General features: G+C 44.2%; 2 protein-coding genes across 4 annotated transcripts; one reads left to right on the top strand and one right to left on the bottom strand.

Annotated features, from left to right (window-relative positions):
* Positions 1-4,770: 4,770 nt before the first annotated feature.
* Positions 4,771-8,507, top strand: MITD1 (microtubule interacting and trafficking domain containing 1). Of its 3 annotated transcripts, none has more exons than XM_015850551.2 (7): positions 4,776-5,038; positions 5,166-5,267; positions 5,366-5,502; positions 6,011-6,097; positions 6,679-6,794; positions 7,155-7,215; positions 7,303-8,507. In XM_015850551.2, the coding sequence occupies exons 1-7, from the start codon at positions 4,885-4,887 to the stop codon at positions 7,396-7,398; spliced, it is 753 nt and encodes a 250-aa protein (XP_015706037.1). In that variant the 5' UTR covers positions 4,776-4,884; the 3' UTR covers positions 7,399-8,507. The 3 variants fall into 3 exon arrangements, with proteins under 3 accessions (XP_015706044.1, XP_015706037.1, XP_015706052.1); XM_015850566.2 differs by having other exon boundaries at positions 4,917-5,028; XM_015850558.2 differs by lacking the exon at positions 6,011-6,097 and having other exon boundaries at positions 4,771-5,038.
* A 3,247-nt stretch (positions 8,508-11,754) lies between these two features.
* Positions 11,755-13,839, bottom strand: LIPT1 (lipoyltransferase 1). The gene is made up of 2 exons (XM_015850541.2): positions 13,463-13,839; positions 11,755-13,198 (listed from the first exon to the last, which is right to left on the bottom strand). The coding sequence occupies exon 2, from the start codon at positions 12,948-12,950 to the stop codon at positions 11,829-11,831; it is 1,122 nt and encodes a 373-aa protein (XP_015706027.1). The 5' UTR covers positions 12,951-13,198; positions 13,463-13,839; the 3' UTR covers positions 11,755-11,828.
* Between the last annotated feature and the right edge of the window lie 150 nt (positions 13,840-13,989).

Below are 13,989 nucleotides of genomic sequence, written 5' to 3'. Positions count from 1 at the left end.
CACAGCTCCACTGAAGCTTTGAAGAGATCACTTGCATCTGCTGAGCACTTTCTAGTTCATTTCTAAAGCAGAGTTGTTTTCGGCACAGGGAAGACAAGTTAAGTAGAGTGAGGTTGGCAGCAGAGAGCCCCCAAGATGGCTGGGGCTGGAGCACTTCTCCCATGAGAAAGGACAGCTCTTCGGGGGGAGGGTAATGCCTCATATCTGTAAGGATAATGGAGGGGATGGAGCCAGCCTCCTGATAGTGGTGCAAGGTGAAAGGATAAATGACAACAGGCATAAGCTGAAAGAGAGAGGCTCACACTGTATTCTGATTATAAATTTTCCCCCCACGAGGACAGCTGAGCAGTAAACTGGACCAAAGACCTACATGGTACCTTCTAACCTGAATTTTCCTCCCATCTTAAGTCAGCTTCTTTGTTCCCTATGCAAGAAGCCTGTATCACTTACCCATGCTTCAGGAAGATTTACACAGGGACAATGCTCCATTAACGAAGTTACATGAACACACAGTAGGTTTTTGCCCTTTGTTCGGCTCATGTTTTAAACCTGAGGATAAATCTTTAGAGAACACAGGTTTACACAGAGAACGTCTGAGAAATTCTCACTGCAAACTGTCGTGACCTTAGAACAAGTAGTATTTCAGAAACAACCAAATTTACACATACATTACAAGTTTTAAGAATATATAATTTCTTTTCTCATGAAAACTGACAGTCTGCCAACAGCAGACATTCCTTGCAGGTAAATCTTACCCACAAAGAACAGATACTGTCCAAAACTGTTTTCCATTCTCTGTACTTGGGAAGTGGGGATCAGCTCTGCTCTATCATAGGCAGTTTATCAAATACATACGTTGTGCACAGTACTAAGCAAGCCTGGTCATTAATACATTTTTTTTCAGCTTACATTTCAGTACTTCTGTAGGTTGTGGTGTCTGTATAGTGAATTGAGAGACCTGTATAGTAATGGATTGAGATCCTGTATTTGTACATGGTGTGTAAAACAAAACAGACAGTGCTCCCTCTCTTGGAGATTCACCAGGCTGCACTACTGCACACACAAGTCCCAAACATGCCTGCTAAGATTTTAGAGTCCCTGGTTTTGTCAGTTTAGGCCTCATATCTGCTGTCCCTCCGCAACAAGGCTGACGAACAACATGTCCTTTGTAAGAGCTGAAAGTCCAGCTTTACCAAGCACCTCCCTGTGGGAACACAGAAACCACCATGCAGACTGCAGTTATGCTACAGCACAAGATGCTGCGCAGACATTGAAACTTAGGGGAGAGAAGAAAAAAAACCCCACATAATTTATCTATCTCGTTTTTTTTCCCTTTCTACTCAACATCCTTCAGTCTTTTCTGTGTCCTGACTGCAGCCTGTAGTTTGTTGAGAAATTGAGGCATTTCAGCTCCACCCATGTGTGTCTTTGGTCTGCCTTTAGGAGCCATCTCATCCTTCAGCGTACTACTATATCCTATCCCTCTGCCTTTCTTCTGCACACAGTATCTCTAGCTGTTATGTCTTCTACTGATACGTATACTCCTTAGAACTCCTACATGCTTTTACTCTTCCCTGCAAGCATGCAGAAAGGATAAATATTCATTTTCAGCCACTGAATCCCTCTAATCTTCCCACAACATACGGTAATTAAGATTAGCTCCTCTACAATGTCTCTAGTGTGGGAGAGGCTCACAGCACAACAAACAATGGAATTTATGCTTGCTGGAATGAAAACTACTTTATCATTTGATATAGCAGCAGCTTCCTAATTTTAGCCACAATTCTTAAACAGTAAATAAAAACAGTCTTTAAATCATTGCACAAAGTACTACACAAGACACTGCAGTGAAAGGTCTTATTTTATATGCTTGGAGCTCATAATTGCTAAATTATATCAAACAAATACACTTTAGGGTCTCCAGATTTCTTAAGTCTACAATATTAGCACATGAAAAGCATTAACCTTCATAAAGACTATAGCTCGTAGGCTACTAACATTACAGAGAGTGAAATCAAAAAGTGAGGAGGTGACTGTTCCCCTCTGCTCTCCAATCATGAGCCCCCTCCAACCCCAGTCTGGGCCCCCTAAAAAAGGATGTGGAACTGTTGGAGCAAGTCCAGAAGAGAGACACAAAGATGCCACAGGGCCAGAGCACATCTCCTATGAAGACAGGTTGAGGGAGTTGGGCTTGTTTAGCTTGGAGGAAAGAAAGCTCCAGAGAGACCTCACTGTGGCCTTCCAATACTTAAAAGGCAAGAGACTTTTTACATGGTCTGACAGTGATAGGAGAAGGGGGAATGGTTTTAAACTAAAAGAAGGGAGATTTAAGTTGGATGTTAGGAAGAAATTTCTTACTCAGACTGATTAGGCCCTGGCACAGCTGCCCATAGAAGCTGTGGCGCCCCATCCCTGGAGGTGCTCAAGGCCAGGTTGGATGGGGTCCTGGGCAGCCTGAGCTGGTGGCAACCCTGCCCATGGCAGGGGTTGGGGCTGGATGGACTGTGCAATCCCTTTCAGCCCAAACCATTCAGTGATTCTACGATTCTATACTACTATTCTATAGACGGGAAGCCAGATGAGACTGTCTGTTAAGAAACAAATGTGAGATTTGAATGACAGGTAAGACACTCAAATGCCTGCATCAGTAAATGGAGCTCTGAACGGACAGTCAGTCAGCTCTCAGGTAACTCATGATCAAAAAAGCCTTTCAATTCCTGTTCTTTTTTTAGTGTAGTAAAGATGAAGACATCCACCCTCACTGCAAACCTTTGCTGTTAGCTGCAAAATACACTCTCATTAATTTGATCTGTTCTGTTTACATACCAGCTTCTATTTCATACACGAGCTCTTAACTCAGGACTTAAATTATTTATTTTAGAAAACATAATTCCAACCAGCACACCTTATGACTTAATTTCTTCCTGCTCCACAGGTTTCAGACGCTGTCTAATGATAAGCTCTCCATTGCTCGTAAGAAAGGTGTCTGCCATTTCTTCTTCTGTGGGTAACCCATGTGGTAGTTTCAGTGGCTGTATTCTATGGATAGAAGAGTGTGCTAAGTAAGGTTGTAGACTAGAAAGGAATTACATTAGTACTCCAAATTAAAACTCATAGTCAACAAACCTTATCAGATGTTTAACAACTTTCAGTTTGGAATTCACAGAAGGGATATTTTTGTGCAGTCTTGGTTGATGAGCCTGTATAAAGGATAGTATTGGTTTTAAAAATAAAGTTTCAAGGTACACATCTCTGTTCACAAAGCTTTTCAGTAAAATATAAACCACAATTGCAAATTTAGATTTGGAGAAATAATACTGATGTATTATGAACATACACGAAAATATGCAAAACTTGATCAAACTCCTGATTCCAGTAAAACTGTTCCTATCTGCTCCTATCTGCTCTTACACACATGAGCTGGTTCTCCATTATGTAGCTGTAAAACAATCCAAGTTTTGTGACTGCACAAAAAGCACAGAACAGCAACAAGAAAAATCAAGAGAAAACAACATCTGAATTCTACCCTGCAGTTCTGCATCTTGGATACATGTTGTAAGTATGAACAAACACAACTTCCATACCTTATCCAGTCCAAGATCATGTATGATCTTCTTCTCCCAGTATGGGCGACCAATTACACTTTTTATCCTAGTAACGATATGGACTTTGTGGGGCTGCTCGGGGTCACCTCCATACTTCTCGTGATCTCCAGGCCGTGGCTGAAATACCTAGAGCAAGAAGTTCATAGTCTTGTTTTGGTTTGTTTTTTCCTAAATATCTGAATTACTGTTTTAGTTAATAACCCTCCAAAGCACACTTCAGCCTTGGTAAAAATCTAACATCTCCAATTACATTGGTTTTCTAAAGGTCAACTTGCCAAGCGATTGAATCACAGCATCACAGGGGTAGGAATAGTCCTCAGGAGATCATTAAGTCCACTGCCCTGCTAAAGCTGTTCCCTACAGCAGGCCACAGGAAAGCGTACAGGTGAGTCTTAAATGTCTCCATAGAAGTAGACTCTATAACCTCTCTGGGCAGCCTGCTCCACTGCTCTGTCAACCCCACAGTAAATTAGTTCAAATGCAGCTTTTATAATACAGTGAAACTTATAATGGTTTGCTAATTAATACATAAACTCTGAAGTCAGGCCACACGACAGCATGGATACACAGCACTTAAGACCACATGCATATCACAGGGCAACCTCTGAGCCATAAGTTTTGTCAGAGGATTAAGTAACTTTAAGAAGCTTTAGGAAAAGTCAAGTGCAACTTGATGGTGACTTGCAGAAAGATAAGCTGCAATGCAAACTAAACCAAGCTTCTCTGCAGCTTCACAACCACTGTCAATAAAGCTGCCACACCACACAAGGCCCAGAACACGCAGGCTAATGGCTCTTTGCGGTGATCCCATGGCTTTCAGCGTCCTCTAGGGGGGCAGAACGTACCCACTCGGGAACTCTCGATTTGGTGAACTTCTGCCGAGCCCATTGCGTTGGCACGATCCCTTCCGGCCTTCTCCCCAGCACCTACCAAAAAACAAAGCAGTCCCCATTAACTCATTAATAAGAGTCCCCCAGCCGCAGACCTTCCCAGCAGTCACATCTCCCCGTCAGCAGAAGCCCCTGCCGCCCCTATGGGACCCTCTCCATGCCAGCACACGGTCACCCCGCCGTCCCCTCACCGCCTTCCAGGCAGCGCCGAGCCCCAACCCGCCCCTGCTCGCCGCCATGTCGGTGTGCAACCTTCCGGCCGGGCACCTCCACTGCGGCTCGTGTGTTCCGCGGGAGGAAGGGCAGCGGTGGAGCACAGCCCACATCACCGCCCCGGTTTCGATTTTTCCTTGTCTCCTCCTCCGTCCCCGCACCCCGTTGCCGTGCCCATGTCTCGGTCGGCGGGCGATGGCACCGCCGCGCTGGAGCGGGCCGCGGCAGAGACGCTGAAGCGGGCGGTAGAACTGGACGTGGCGTCTCGTTTCCAGGAGTCCCTGGTGTGCTACCAGGAGGGCATCGACCTGCTCCTGCAGGTGGTGAGAGGTATCGGTCTGGGAGAGGGCGAGGGGGGTCGTGCGGCCATTAGCACGAAGGGGCTGGGGACACGGAAGCCGAACTCCCTCCGGCCTTGAACTCGGGGAGAACTCATCGCTGCGGTTCTGGTTGTCAGGAACGAAGGATGAGGCAAAGAAACAGCGATACCGGCAGAAAATATCCGAGTACATGACCAGGGCTGAAGACATAAAGAAGTATATTGAGAAGGAGAAGCAAGGTGTGCAGCCACCACTGGCTTGCTTACATTTAAATGTGTGATGCTACGTGGGGATTATGTAATGTTTTTACTGACAAAGTCATTTGGTTTTCTTTCAGATGGTAAATACCATAAGCAAATCAGAATAGAGGAAAATGCAACGGGTTTTGGCTATGAGAAGCTTTTTCTGGAGTATCTGACTGAGATTGTGTCTGAAGTTTGGGTGGAGGACCCCTACATTAGGAGCGTCCATCAGGCAAGTAGATATTCAGCATTGCATATCACAGAATCATTATGGTTGGAAAAGACCTCTCAGATCACCCAGTCCAACCAGCAGCCCACCCCATGCCCACTGCCCACAGACCATGTCCCTCAGTGCCACATCCACACGGTTCTTGAACACCTCCAGGGACAGTGACTGCACCACCTCCCTGTGCAGCCTGTGCCACTGCAGCACTGCTCTTCTGAGAAGGAATCTTTCCTAATATCCAACCTGAATCTCCCCTGGCACAACTTGAGGCCATTCCCTCTCATCCTGTTGCAGTTACCTAAAAGACGAGGCCAACCCCCATCTCATCACAACCTCCTGTCAGGAAGCTGTGCTACCATTTCAACTCCTATGGCCTCTTTTATATTGTATATATATAAATAAAGCCTATATATTTCCTTGAATTCCTGCATTCTAGTCCTGACTGCTGTGCTGCTGTTTTAGTTGCTAACAGCTAAAATAACCCAAGTTACTGAACTACACAAAATCGTTACAGTTGTATAATTTCCTGCGATTCTGCGAGATGCTGGTTAAGGGGCCGTGCAAAGTGAGAACAATCCACCTCCTCACTTCCTATGATGAAGTAAGTGTCCAGGTTTCAGTTTCAATTTCTCTGTATCCAGGTAATACCACACAAACACACCCAGCATGCACAGATGTGTATGTTTATATTTAAATATAAATATAAATTGATTCATGTTTACAAGTATGTGTTTGAGAGTGGCTTTGATACCTGTAGTGGAAATCACAGGTTAAGAGGAAGAACTGTGATAGCTGAACAGAAATAATTTCATAAATTTAGAGTTTTTTCATAACAAATCCTTGGTAACAGGATCTTAAATGGAAAAGTTTTGTGTGTGTGTGTAAAGTGTTATCAAAAACAAATAACCTGTTGAGATACTTCTTTCTTTTTCTTTTCCACCAGCCTGTGTAGCTCTCATTTAAGAGCTTTTGATGAGCTGAAACCTTTCAAACTATCCCTGCGTTTATTCTGGCTCAAATAGTGATCTGTATGTAGCTTTATTGCAAATCTTCCCTCACGCAGATGGCTTTCTTTGGGTTTAAATTATTACTATAAAGGCTTTATAGGGGATTTTAGGAAGCGTTGACCAAAAGTAGAATATATGTTTATTTAAAAGAAAGCGTTATCTTTCTTTTTAACAGGGCAGTGGGAGGAATCAACAGACAAGTGGCTTGGAAGAAATCAAACAGTCACTGAGGAATCACGGGATAACGCTGAATGTTGAGTTTTCGTCTTCAATCCATGATCGAGAAATTAGGTGGGTGATACTAAACAAATCAATGATTTCCAGTTGTTTAAACTACCCAGTTTGTGAGATGATTTCTAACCACAGTTAACAGAATGGAAGGCAGTGCCTTTTACTGGATACGGTTAGTCAACCACAGTTTCATATGTTCCAGCTGAGAACAATATTGGATGTATTAGATGTCTTCAGTATACAGAACAGTGCAGAATGTTTCATGCAGGTATCTGAATGGTTCATACAGGTATCGGCTATGCAAGGAAATAGTTGTGGCTGAAGCAAAGAGCTTGAGAGTCGTGCAGATGTGTTTGTTCTTTATTTGTTTCTTAATTTGGTGTACTCGTGGGTTTCCAATTTATTTCTCTTTAATAACAGATTCAACAACGGATGGATGATTAAGATTGGAAGGGGTCTGGATTATTTTAAGAGGCCGCAGGTAAAAACACTCAAACCCCTTTAATTAATTCCTATGGTAGAATACCTTATTCTGTGTTACCTATGTCTATTCCCTTATCTTCCATAGGGTCGTTTCAGCATTGGATACTGTGACTTTGACTTGCGACCGTGTCATGAAACAACAGTGGATGTCTTTCATACTAAACATACAAAGAAAATGTGATCAACCCTAACTGCTTTTAATGAGTGTTTTCATAAGCATAGAAATGTAAATTTGTACCACTTGGGTCCAATTGTCCATCATCAGAAGATGATGGAAAATCACTCCAGAACAGGTACTTGGTCCAGCACTGCTTTTACAATCTATAGATTGAAGAATATTGTGCCTTTACAGTCTGAGAAAACACAGCTGTACAATTTTCCCACTCTATTTTTTTATCCTGTAATCTTAAAGAATACAGCCCAGGTCTAAATTTAAGTTTATGGAGAAGGGGTTTTATAACAGCCTCAGTGGCCTCTTTACTGTTATTTTTACTGTTAATTTTGTCTGTCTTCAGCAAATGTTGCGGGTTTTAACTTTAACTGACCACCTCAAAAACATCTGAAGCCGTGCTACTGTTTTAACCCACATGACCTCTTTTCTAAGCAGCCTATGTGTTTCCTTGAATTGCTGCTGTTCTGCCGTTTTAGCTGATCCCATAATACCTGGTTTCACTGACTACAGATAGCCCCAAATCTAGCATCCCATTCCCTAAGCTCCTTGCATGCAAACGCTGTAGTGTTCAGTATGCAGACATAGTAGAATCTTCCTCTCTGAATGATGGATTTGGGGCAAAAAACAAAGATGCAAACAATGTTCTAGCTGTATTATTTTCAATATTGCTCATTATGTTCTTCCATTCCCTGCTGTCATGTATCTGATTTCTATCCTTTGCATTACTCCAGAGGTTGTATATCCCAAAACTTTCTCATTTCTGTTTCCTTATGGCTGTTGTATTCCATTATCCCTCTTTAAGTCTTGCCTCTAACAAAACAGATCTATTCCAAAGCTATCAATGGGAAACTGCTGATCTTTGCCCTGTTTTATGGGCAACAGTTTGCCAACAGTTTGCGATCTTTTTGCATAGAGGACTCAGCTTTTCACTGCTGAATCAGACAAAGAATACTGTGTGCCACAGAAGCTGTATGCTACCAGGTCCCTCCGAGCATTCCATAGAAAGTCCCTGTCTTCCTGCTGAGCTAATGTGTGCTGTCACTGTCATTGATTTTATTCAGTTGTATATAACATGCATATTTTTAACGGGAATAAAGGTTATTTTTTATTATTTGTAATTTAAGTCATCTGTTTAAGTTCTTCTATGATTCCAAGAAGCCAGGAAATGTCTCAAAGATCAGCTAATGATGAGAGAAAGTTCATTGTGAATGCATTAAGCATCCTGTATGTGAAGCTTTGTATGTTTTCACCTAGTCTGGGTTTCAGACATACAGGGGCTAAATGAAAAGCCAATTTTAAATACAGAAGGCTGCAGTGAGGTCTCCTCACAGCCTTCTCTTCTCCAGTCTGAACAAACCCAGCCCCCTCAGCCTGTCTTTGTAGAGAGGGTGGGCCAAGGATAATACCTTTGAGCAGCGTTCTACTGAATTTACCTTTAACTTAGACAAAACAGTGCAATTGAGGAGCACCTTAAGACTACAGAGGACCTAATGTACCCTCTTTTCAGGGGCATACATTTTTTTGGATGGCACAAGAAGGCATCCAAATAAGAAAAATAGAATCCCAAACCAGACATTTGAAAGACTTGGGAAAAATGAAAAGATTAAGCATTTTAAGGGACAGCTAGAAAAACTGCCCTTACCTGGTCTCTGGCCCCTGTAATATCAGCAGAGCCAGAAGCATCATCAGACTATTGGGACATGCCAATTCTTTCTGCAGTCACTGGTTGAACCTGCTGTCAGCTGGAACCTGAGATACAGGCACCCTTAAAGCAAGCACTGGGGCCAGGAGGTGTGGTTACTGTTCACACCCTGTGCACTCCTGAAGGTATAAGACTGCAAAAGGGTTTCCATACAAGAGAAGAAACTCAGAAATGTAGAGAACTGTCAACTGTTATCAGTTGGTATAATCTAAGTTGGGCTGATAGAAAGCAGCCTTTGTGAGCTGTTAAGGCTTGGGAAACCAGGCAATGATTAACAAAAAAAGTTGGCTAGCCTTCCAGGGTGACAGTGAACTACAGTGAGGGTGACGGAGCACTGGAACAGGCTGCCCAGGGGGGTTGTGGAGTCTCCTTCTCTGGAGATATTCAAGACCCGCCTGGACGCCTACCTGTGTGACGTGGTGTAGGGAGCCTGCTTTGGCAGGGGGGTTGGACTCGATGATCTCTGGAGGTCCCTTCCAACCCCAACAATTCTGTGATTCTGTGAACTTAGGTTAGTTGGAGATCATCTTCATGTGACCCACCCATCACGTGAAGAAAAATGGGGCAAAATACAAAACAGATTAAGGAGGAATACCATTAGCCTTCATGGACTACCTCAAGTTAGTTTCTGACGTTCTGGCATAAGTAATGCTGCTAAGGAAGCTCCAGCAGTTGTAGCAGCTGCCTTTGTTGCAGGCTTCCAGCCAGATATTCGAGAGCAATCACAATCTATTGCTGTCTGGTGGCAGACTAAGCCTCTTACTGAATTAGTCAGCAGTGCTTATCCCTGCATTGCAGCTCTGAAGAAGACAGTGAGACTAAACTCACGGCACTGCAAATTCACTATTTTGCTCCTGGAAACACTAGCAGAAGAAGAAGTGCTGTAAGAGACTATAGTAGGAGAAGAGGAGGAATGGAAGAGTCTCTTCCTCCGTGCCACAGTCTCTGAAATGTAATTAGGACAGCCTGAAGGACATAAATATGATTGCTCTTTTACTTTCTTTCATTTATGCCGGTCCTACTTTATCTTGCCTTAACAGCAAGATTGTTTCTTGCATACTTGACACTGGTGCCTCTCAATCCACTTTATTTGTTCTGATTTTCCTGCATTTCTCTTATCTTCAGAAGTGGTAAATATTGTTGGTGTTTCAGTATCTCATCCAGTAACAAGCCCTGAGCTCCATTTCTCAACTTGGTGCTTTTGAGTCCCACAGCCCCTGTTAACTTTCTAAAAAAGACCTCTCCATAAATTGAGTTGTACCACATATTGTACCCTGGGTGGAATTTACTGTGATGTGCTTGTACCTTGACAGGGTGAATTTGTCTCTTTCACTTGGTGAACACACCACTTAAATTTTAAGTACAGGCAGTTTGGTGAAAGAGTTGCATAGCCTAAAAGTAAGCTCTCTAACACACTCATCTGGGCAGAGCTCCTATCAGCAGAGCCCATCACTCTGCTGTGCTGTGTTCTCTCCTACAGCTGTAACAATAAACTGCTTCTGTTTTGACCTGGTCAAAACTGCATTCTGGTTACTCTGCAACAACAGGGAAATAAATCTTGAGCCTTTCTTTTGGAATAGTACTTCTATATTGAGTTGTTACTATGATTTAACCTGAAAACTGCCACTTTCAGTTCACTACTGTCTTCTGCTAACAAGTTTTGTGTTAGGTGGTAGGAGGAGGAAGTTTGCCTTTACATGTACATACTGGAATGTAGAATAGGTATTCCCACTTATGGCTTACACACCAATTCACAGAATCATAGAATCATTTGAGCTGGAAGGGAGCCTTAAAAGTCATCTAGTCCAACTCTCCTGCAATGAACAGGGACACCCACAGCTACATCAGGATGCTCAGAGCCCTGTCAAACATGACCATGAGTGTCTTCCTCTTCTGGGGGAATATTTAGGAATTTAATGTACAAATATGGTGAAGAAACTTGCATTATTGTGCTTGATTTGTGGAAACTTCCACCAGCACCTTGGCCTGAGGTAAAAAGCAGCATCTCTCCTGTCTGTGGGAATGTGGCTCATTGCACATGAGGTAATGAATCTATTATTTGTACAACACCATCACTGTCCCGGGTACAAAGGGGGCACATATGGTCCACATCTTGGCCTCTCCTGCTACATCACATAATCCTCCATGCTGCAGCTTCTAATCCCTCCTGCCCCTTCTGTACATGCATGTGCAAAACCCTAATCCAGTATGGAACTGTGGGACAGCTGCAAGTACTGCTTACTAACACGCTCGTAATTAAGAGAAGAGGGTCACCAGCACTGTAGGATAGGATTTCCAACAAGAAACAAGGGGAACATCCTTTTCCACGCAGCTCAGGAGCTGAGGCATGGTCTTTGAGCTTCTATCTGCAGGGAATGAGATACAGGCTAAGAATGAAGTGCAGCAGCACAATAGCAGTCTTCCATCTGCCATTTGTTCCTTCTTTGCTGTAGAGACAAGGGGAAAGGCCTGCAGCATTTTCCCTTTTAAGCAGCGATGATGTCTGTCAGCATGGAGCAATGAAGGGCTGCTGCCTATTACAGAGGCTTACATTCTGCAGCCCAGCCTCAGGTGCAGGCAGAATGAAATCTCGTTTCTAGCAGGTAATACTAAACAAAAGCACAACATTAAACAGCTCAATGGCTAACAGACAGGAAAGCAGCTTGTAGAAATCTGTCTTTTAATTTTGTTTTTAATAAACAACCTAGAAAAGCAGAAGTCATTTTCACATCGCAAATCACATTAACGTCACCATATTCTCACATAACAGATTCCACTTGCTGTGCAACTCATAGTCTTGTGGACATGCCCTTAGCAATGCGCTTAACAGTGCAGTGGTTTCATTTGGGCAAAACTTACTGCCTATAAGGCTCTTCACCAGCTCACTGCACAGTGCTGGAGGAAGCCACTCCTGTGGCAGATCAATGTCACAGGCTTCAATTCTTCCATGCTTTACATCCATGTTGACTTTAACATCAAGAACGGAATCTTTATAAACCATGTTAAAACATGTGCTAATGCTGAACTTCGGTGTCTTTCCATACACCCATTCCCAGGTTTGCAGTTCTTTAGATTTATCATTGATTCCAGGAAGCACAGTCTCATCAGTTGGATTTATTAAGGTGATGTGATGATCTATTCTGTGCTGCGTGGCATATTCTTCAGCGAGGGCATCCAGCAGCATCTCACAAGTTAAGCTAGGATCCTCTTCAAAGAGGTTTTTCACTGAGGCAGGTACACTAGGAGTGGCATTGCTTTTCAGTCCTTTATAAGGACTCTTCAGTACAGAAGATAAAACAGATTTATTGGCATTGCAGAGTAAGGTACAGTGGTGATACGCAGTTGTCCGCCCCAGCTTTGCAGCAGTACCTGAGATTTTATACTGCCCATCTAGCAAGATGTCATACCTGTCAGTGACATGGATATCTAACTGCGGCCGCAAGGCTTTCAGTGCCTTCACAACTAGTTTCAAGTTTTCCATTCGCTCATATTTTTTCCTGGTTGTGAAGAAAGTCAAATTGATATTGCCTAAGTCATGGTATACTGTCCCACCCCCGCTCCTCCTCCGGGCTAGTTTTATGTTCTTTTGCCTCATCAGCTGGAGGTTGCACTCCTGCCATGGATTCTGATGTCTTCCTATTACTACAGCTGGGGAGTTTCTCCACAGGAAAAGGACCTGCCGGTTCTCCAAATTCATGTGGTCATGGATCCAGTCTTCCACAGCTAGATTTTGGTAAACATTGTTAGACAGAGACTGGATGATGAGCCCCCCGCTAGCTGTGCCTCCAAAGCCAGCTCTGGGGGTCCTGAGAAGGCAAGACAGCGGCAGGCAGCTCTTGAACGAGGACCGCAGCACCATAGTCTTAACAACAGAACAGCGGGCAAAAGACCTGTATGTACTGCTAGAGCTGAATGTGGCACATGCACAGCCTGCAGTCGTGACAGGGAGGAATTACTGGTTGCAGTCATGATGCAGTCATGCTCTTCCCAAAGCAGCAATACTCTTAAACTGCAGTGAGTTGATAAGTTCTCTGGAGGCTGCTGATGCTGTTCCAACCCGAAGTGTGCTGGGGTGGGGGCTGTCAGAGGTGCGTCTTCTTGCAGCGCCTGGAAGGCCAAGGGAACAGATGGGACCGATTCTCCCCCTCACTCAATCCATGCAGCTCTGCTCGGTGCTTATCGCTCCACTGAAGAGCAGCAGCGCTGCTTCAGCCAGCAGCTCCTTACAGTCGCTTTGACCGAATACAGGCTGCCCCAGCGCCGCCCGCCCGGGCCGCCATTGCGCTGCGGACACAACCGCTCCCTCAGCGGCCGGCCGAAGCGACGCACCCCCAGCCGCCAGCGCGTCTCCTCCCCCCATTTCTTACTCACCACGGGGATGGATGACGATGTGCGTGCTCAACAAGTCCCGTCCCGGCTGCTCAGCTGGTTCTTGCGTCCCTTCCGCTTCCCGGGTTAGAGGTGGCGGAGCGTGCGCCCGCGGCGCCATGGCGGGGAGGGAGGCGGGTGCTACTTCAACCCTGCCGTGACCCTTCAGGAGATGAAGTTTTATCCTCAGGAGAATCCATATATCTTCCTGGAGTTCCATAAGGGATCCATAAGGGATGCATTGCGTGCTTTTATCTCGCATATTTCCTCAAAATAGGAGTCACAAGACCTGAAATTGTACATAAATTTGCTTACTTCTTTATCTGCTTTCTTACAAGGAAGTATTACTTTTCGGAAAGGGTAGTCAGGCATTGGAATGCACTGCCCAGGGAGGTGGTGGAGTCACCGACCGTGGGAGTGTTCAAGAAACATTTGGACGTTGTGTTGATGAATATGATTTAGCTGGGAAGTATTGGTAATGGTTGGACTAGGTGATCTTCTAGGTCTTTTCCAACCTTGATAATTCTGTG

Source organism: Coturnix japonica, chromosome 1 (genome assembly GCF_001577835.2).
Source record: "Coturnix japonica isolate 7356 chromosome 1, Coturnix japonica 2.1, whole genome shotgun sequence".
In the NCBI taxonomy this organism is placed as follows: domain Eukaryota; kingdom Metazoa; phylum Chordata; class Aves; order Galliformes; family Phasianidae; genus Coturnix; species Coturnix japonica.
The sequence above is the reverse complement of the archived record's forward strand: the minus strand, read 5'-3'. Positions and strand labels throughout refer to the sequence as shown.

Excerpts from the sequence above, each read along its gene's own strand:
- MITD1 (XM_015850551.2), top strand. The coding sequence starts at position 4,885 with ATGTCTCGGTCGGCGGGCGATGGCACCGCCGCGCTGGAGCGGGCCGCG. Across the intron at positions 5,039-5,165 it reads GCTCCTGCAGGTGGTGAGAG|GAACGAAGGATGAGGCAAAG; the intron begins GTATCGGTCTGG and ends TCTGGTTGTCAG. Across the intron at positions 6,795-7,154 it reads ATCCATGATCGAGAAATTAG|ATTCAACAACGGATGGATGA; the intron begins GTGGGTGATACT and ends CTTTAATAACAG.
- LIPT1 (XM_015850541.2), bottom strand. The coding sequence starts at position 12,950 with ATGGTGCTGCGGTCCTCGTTCAAGAGCTGCCTGCCGCTGTCTTGCCTT.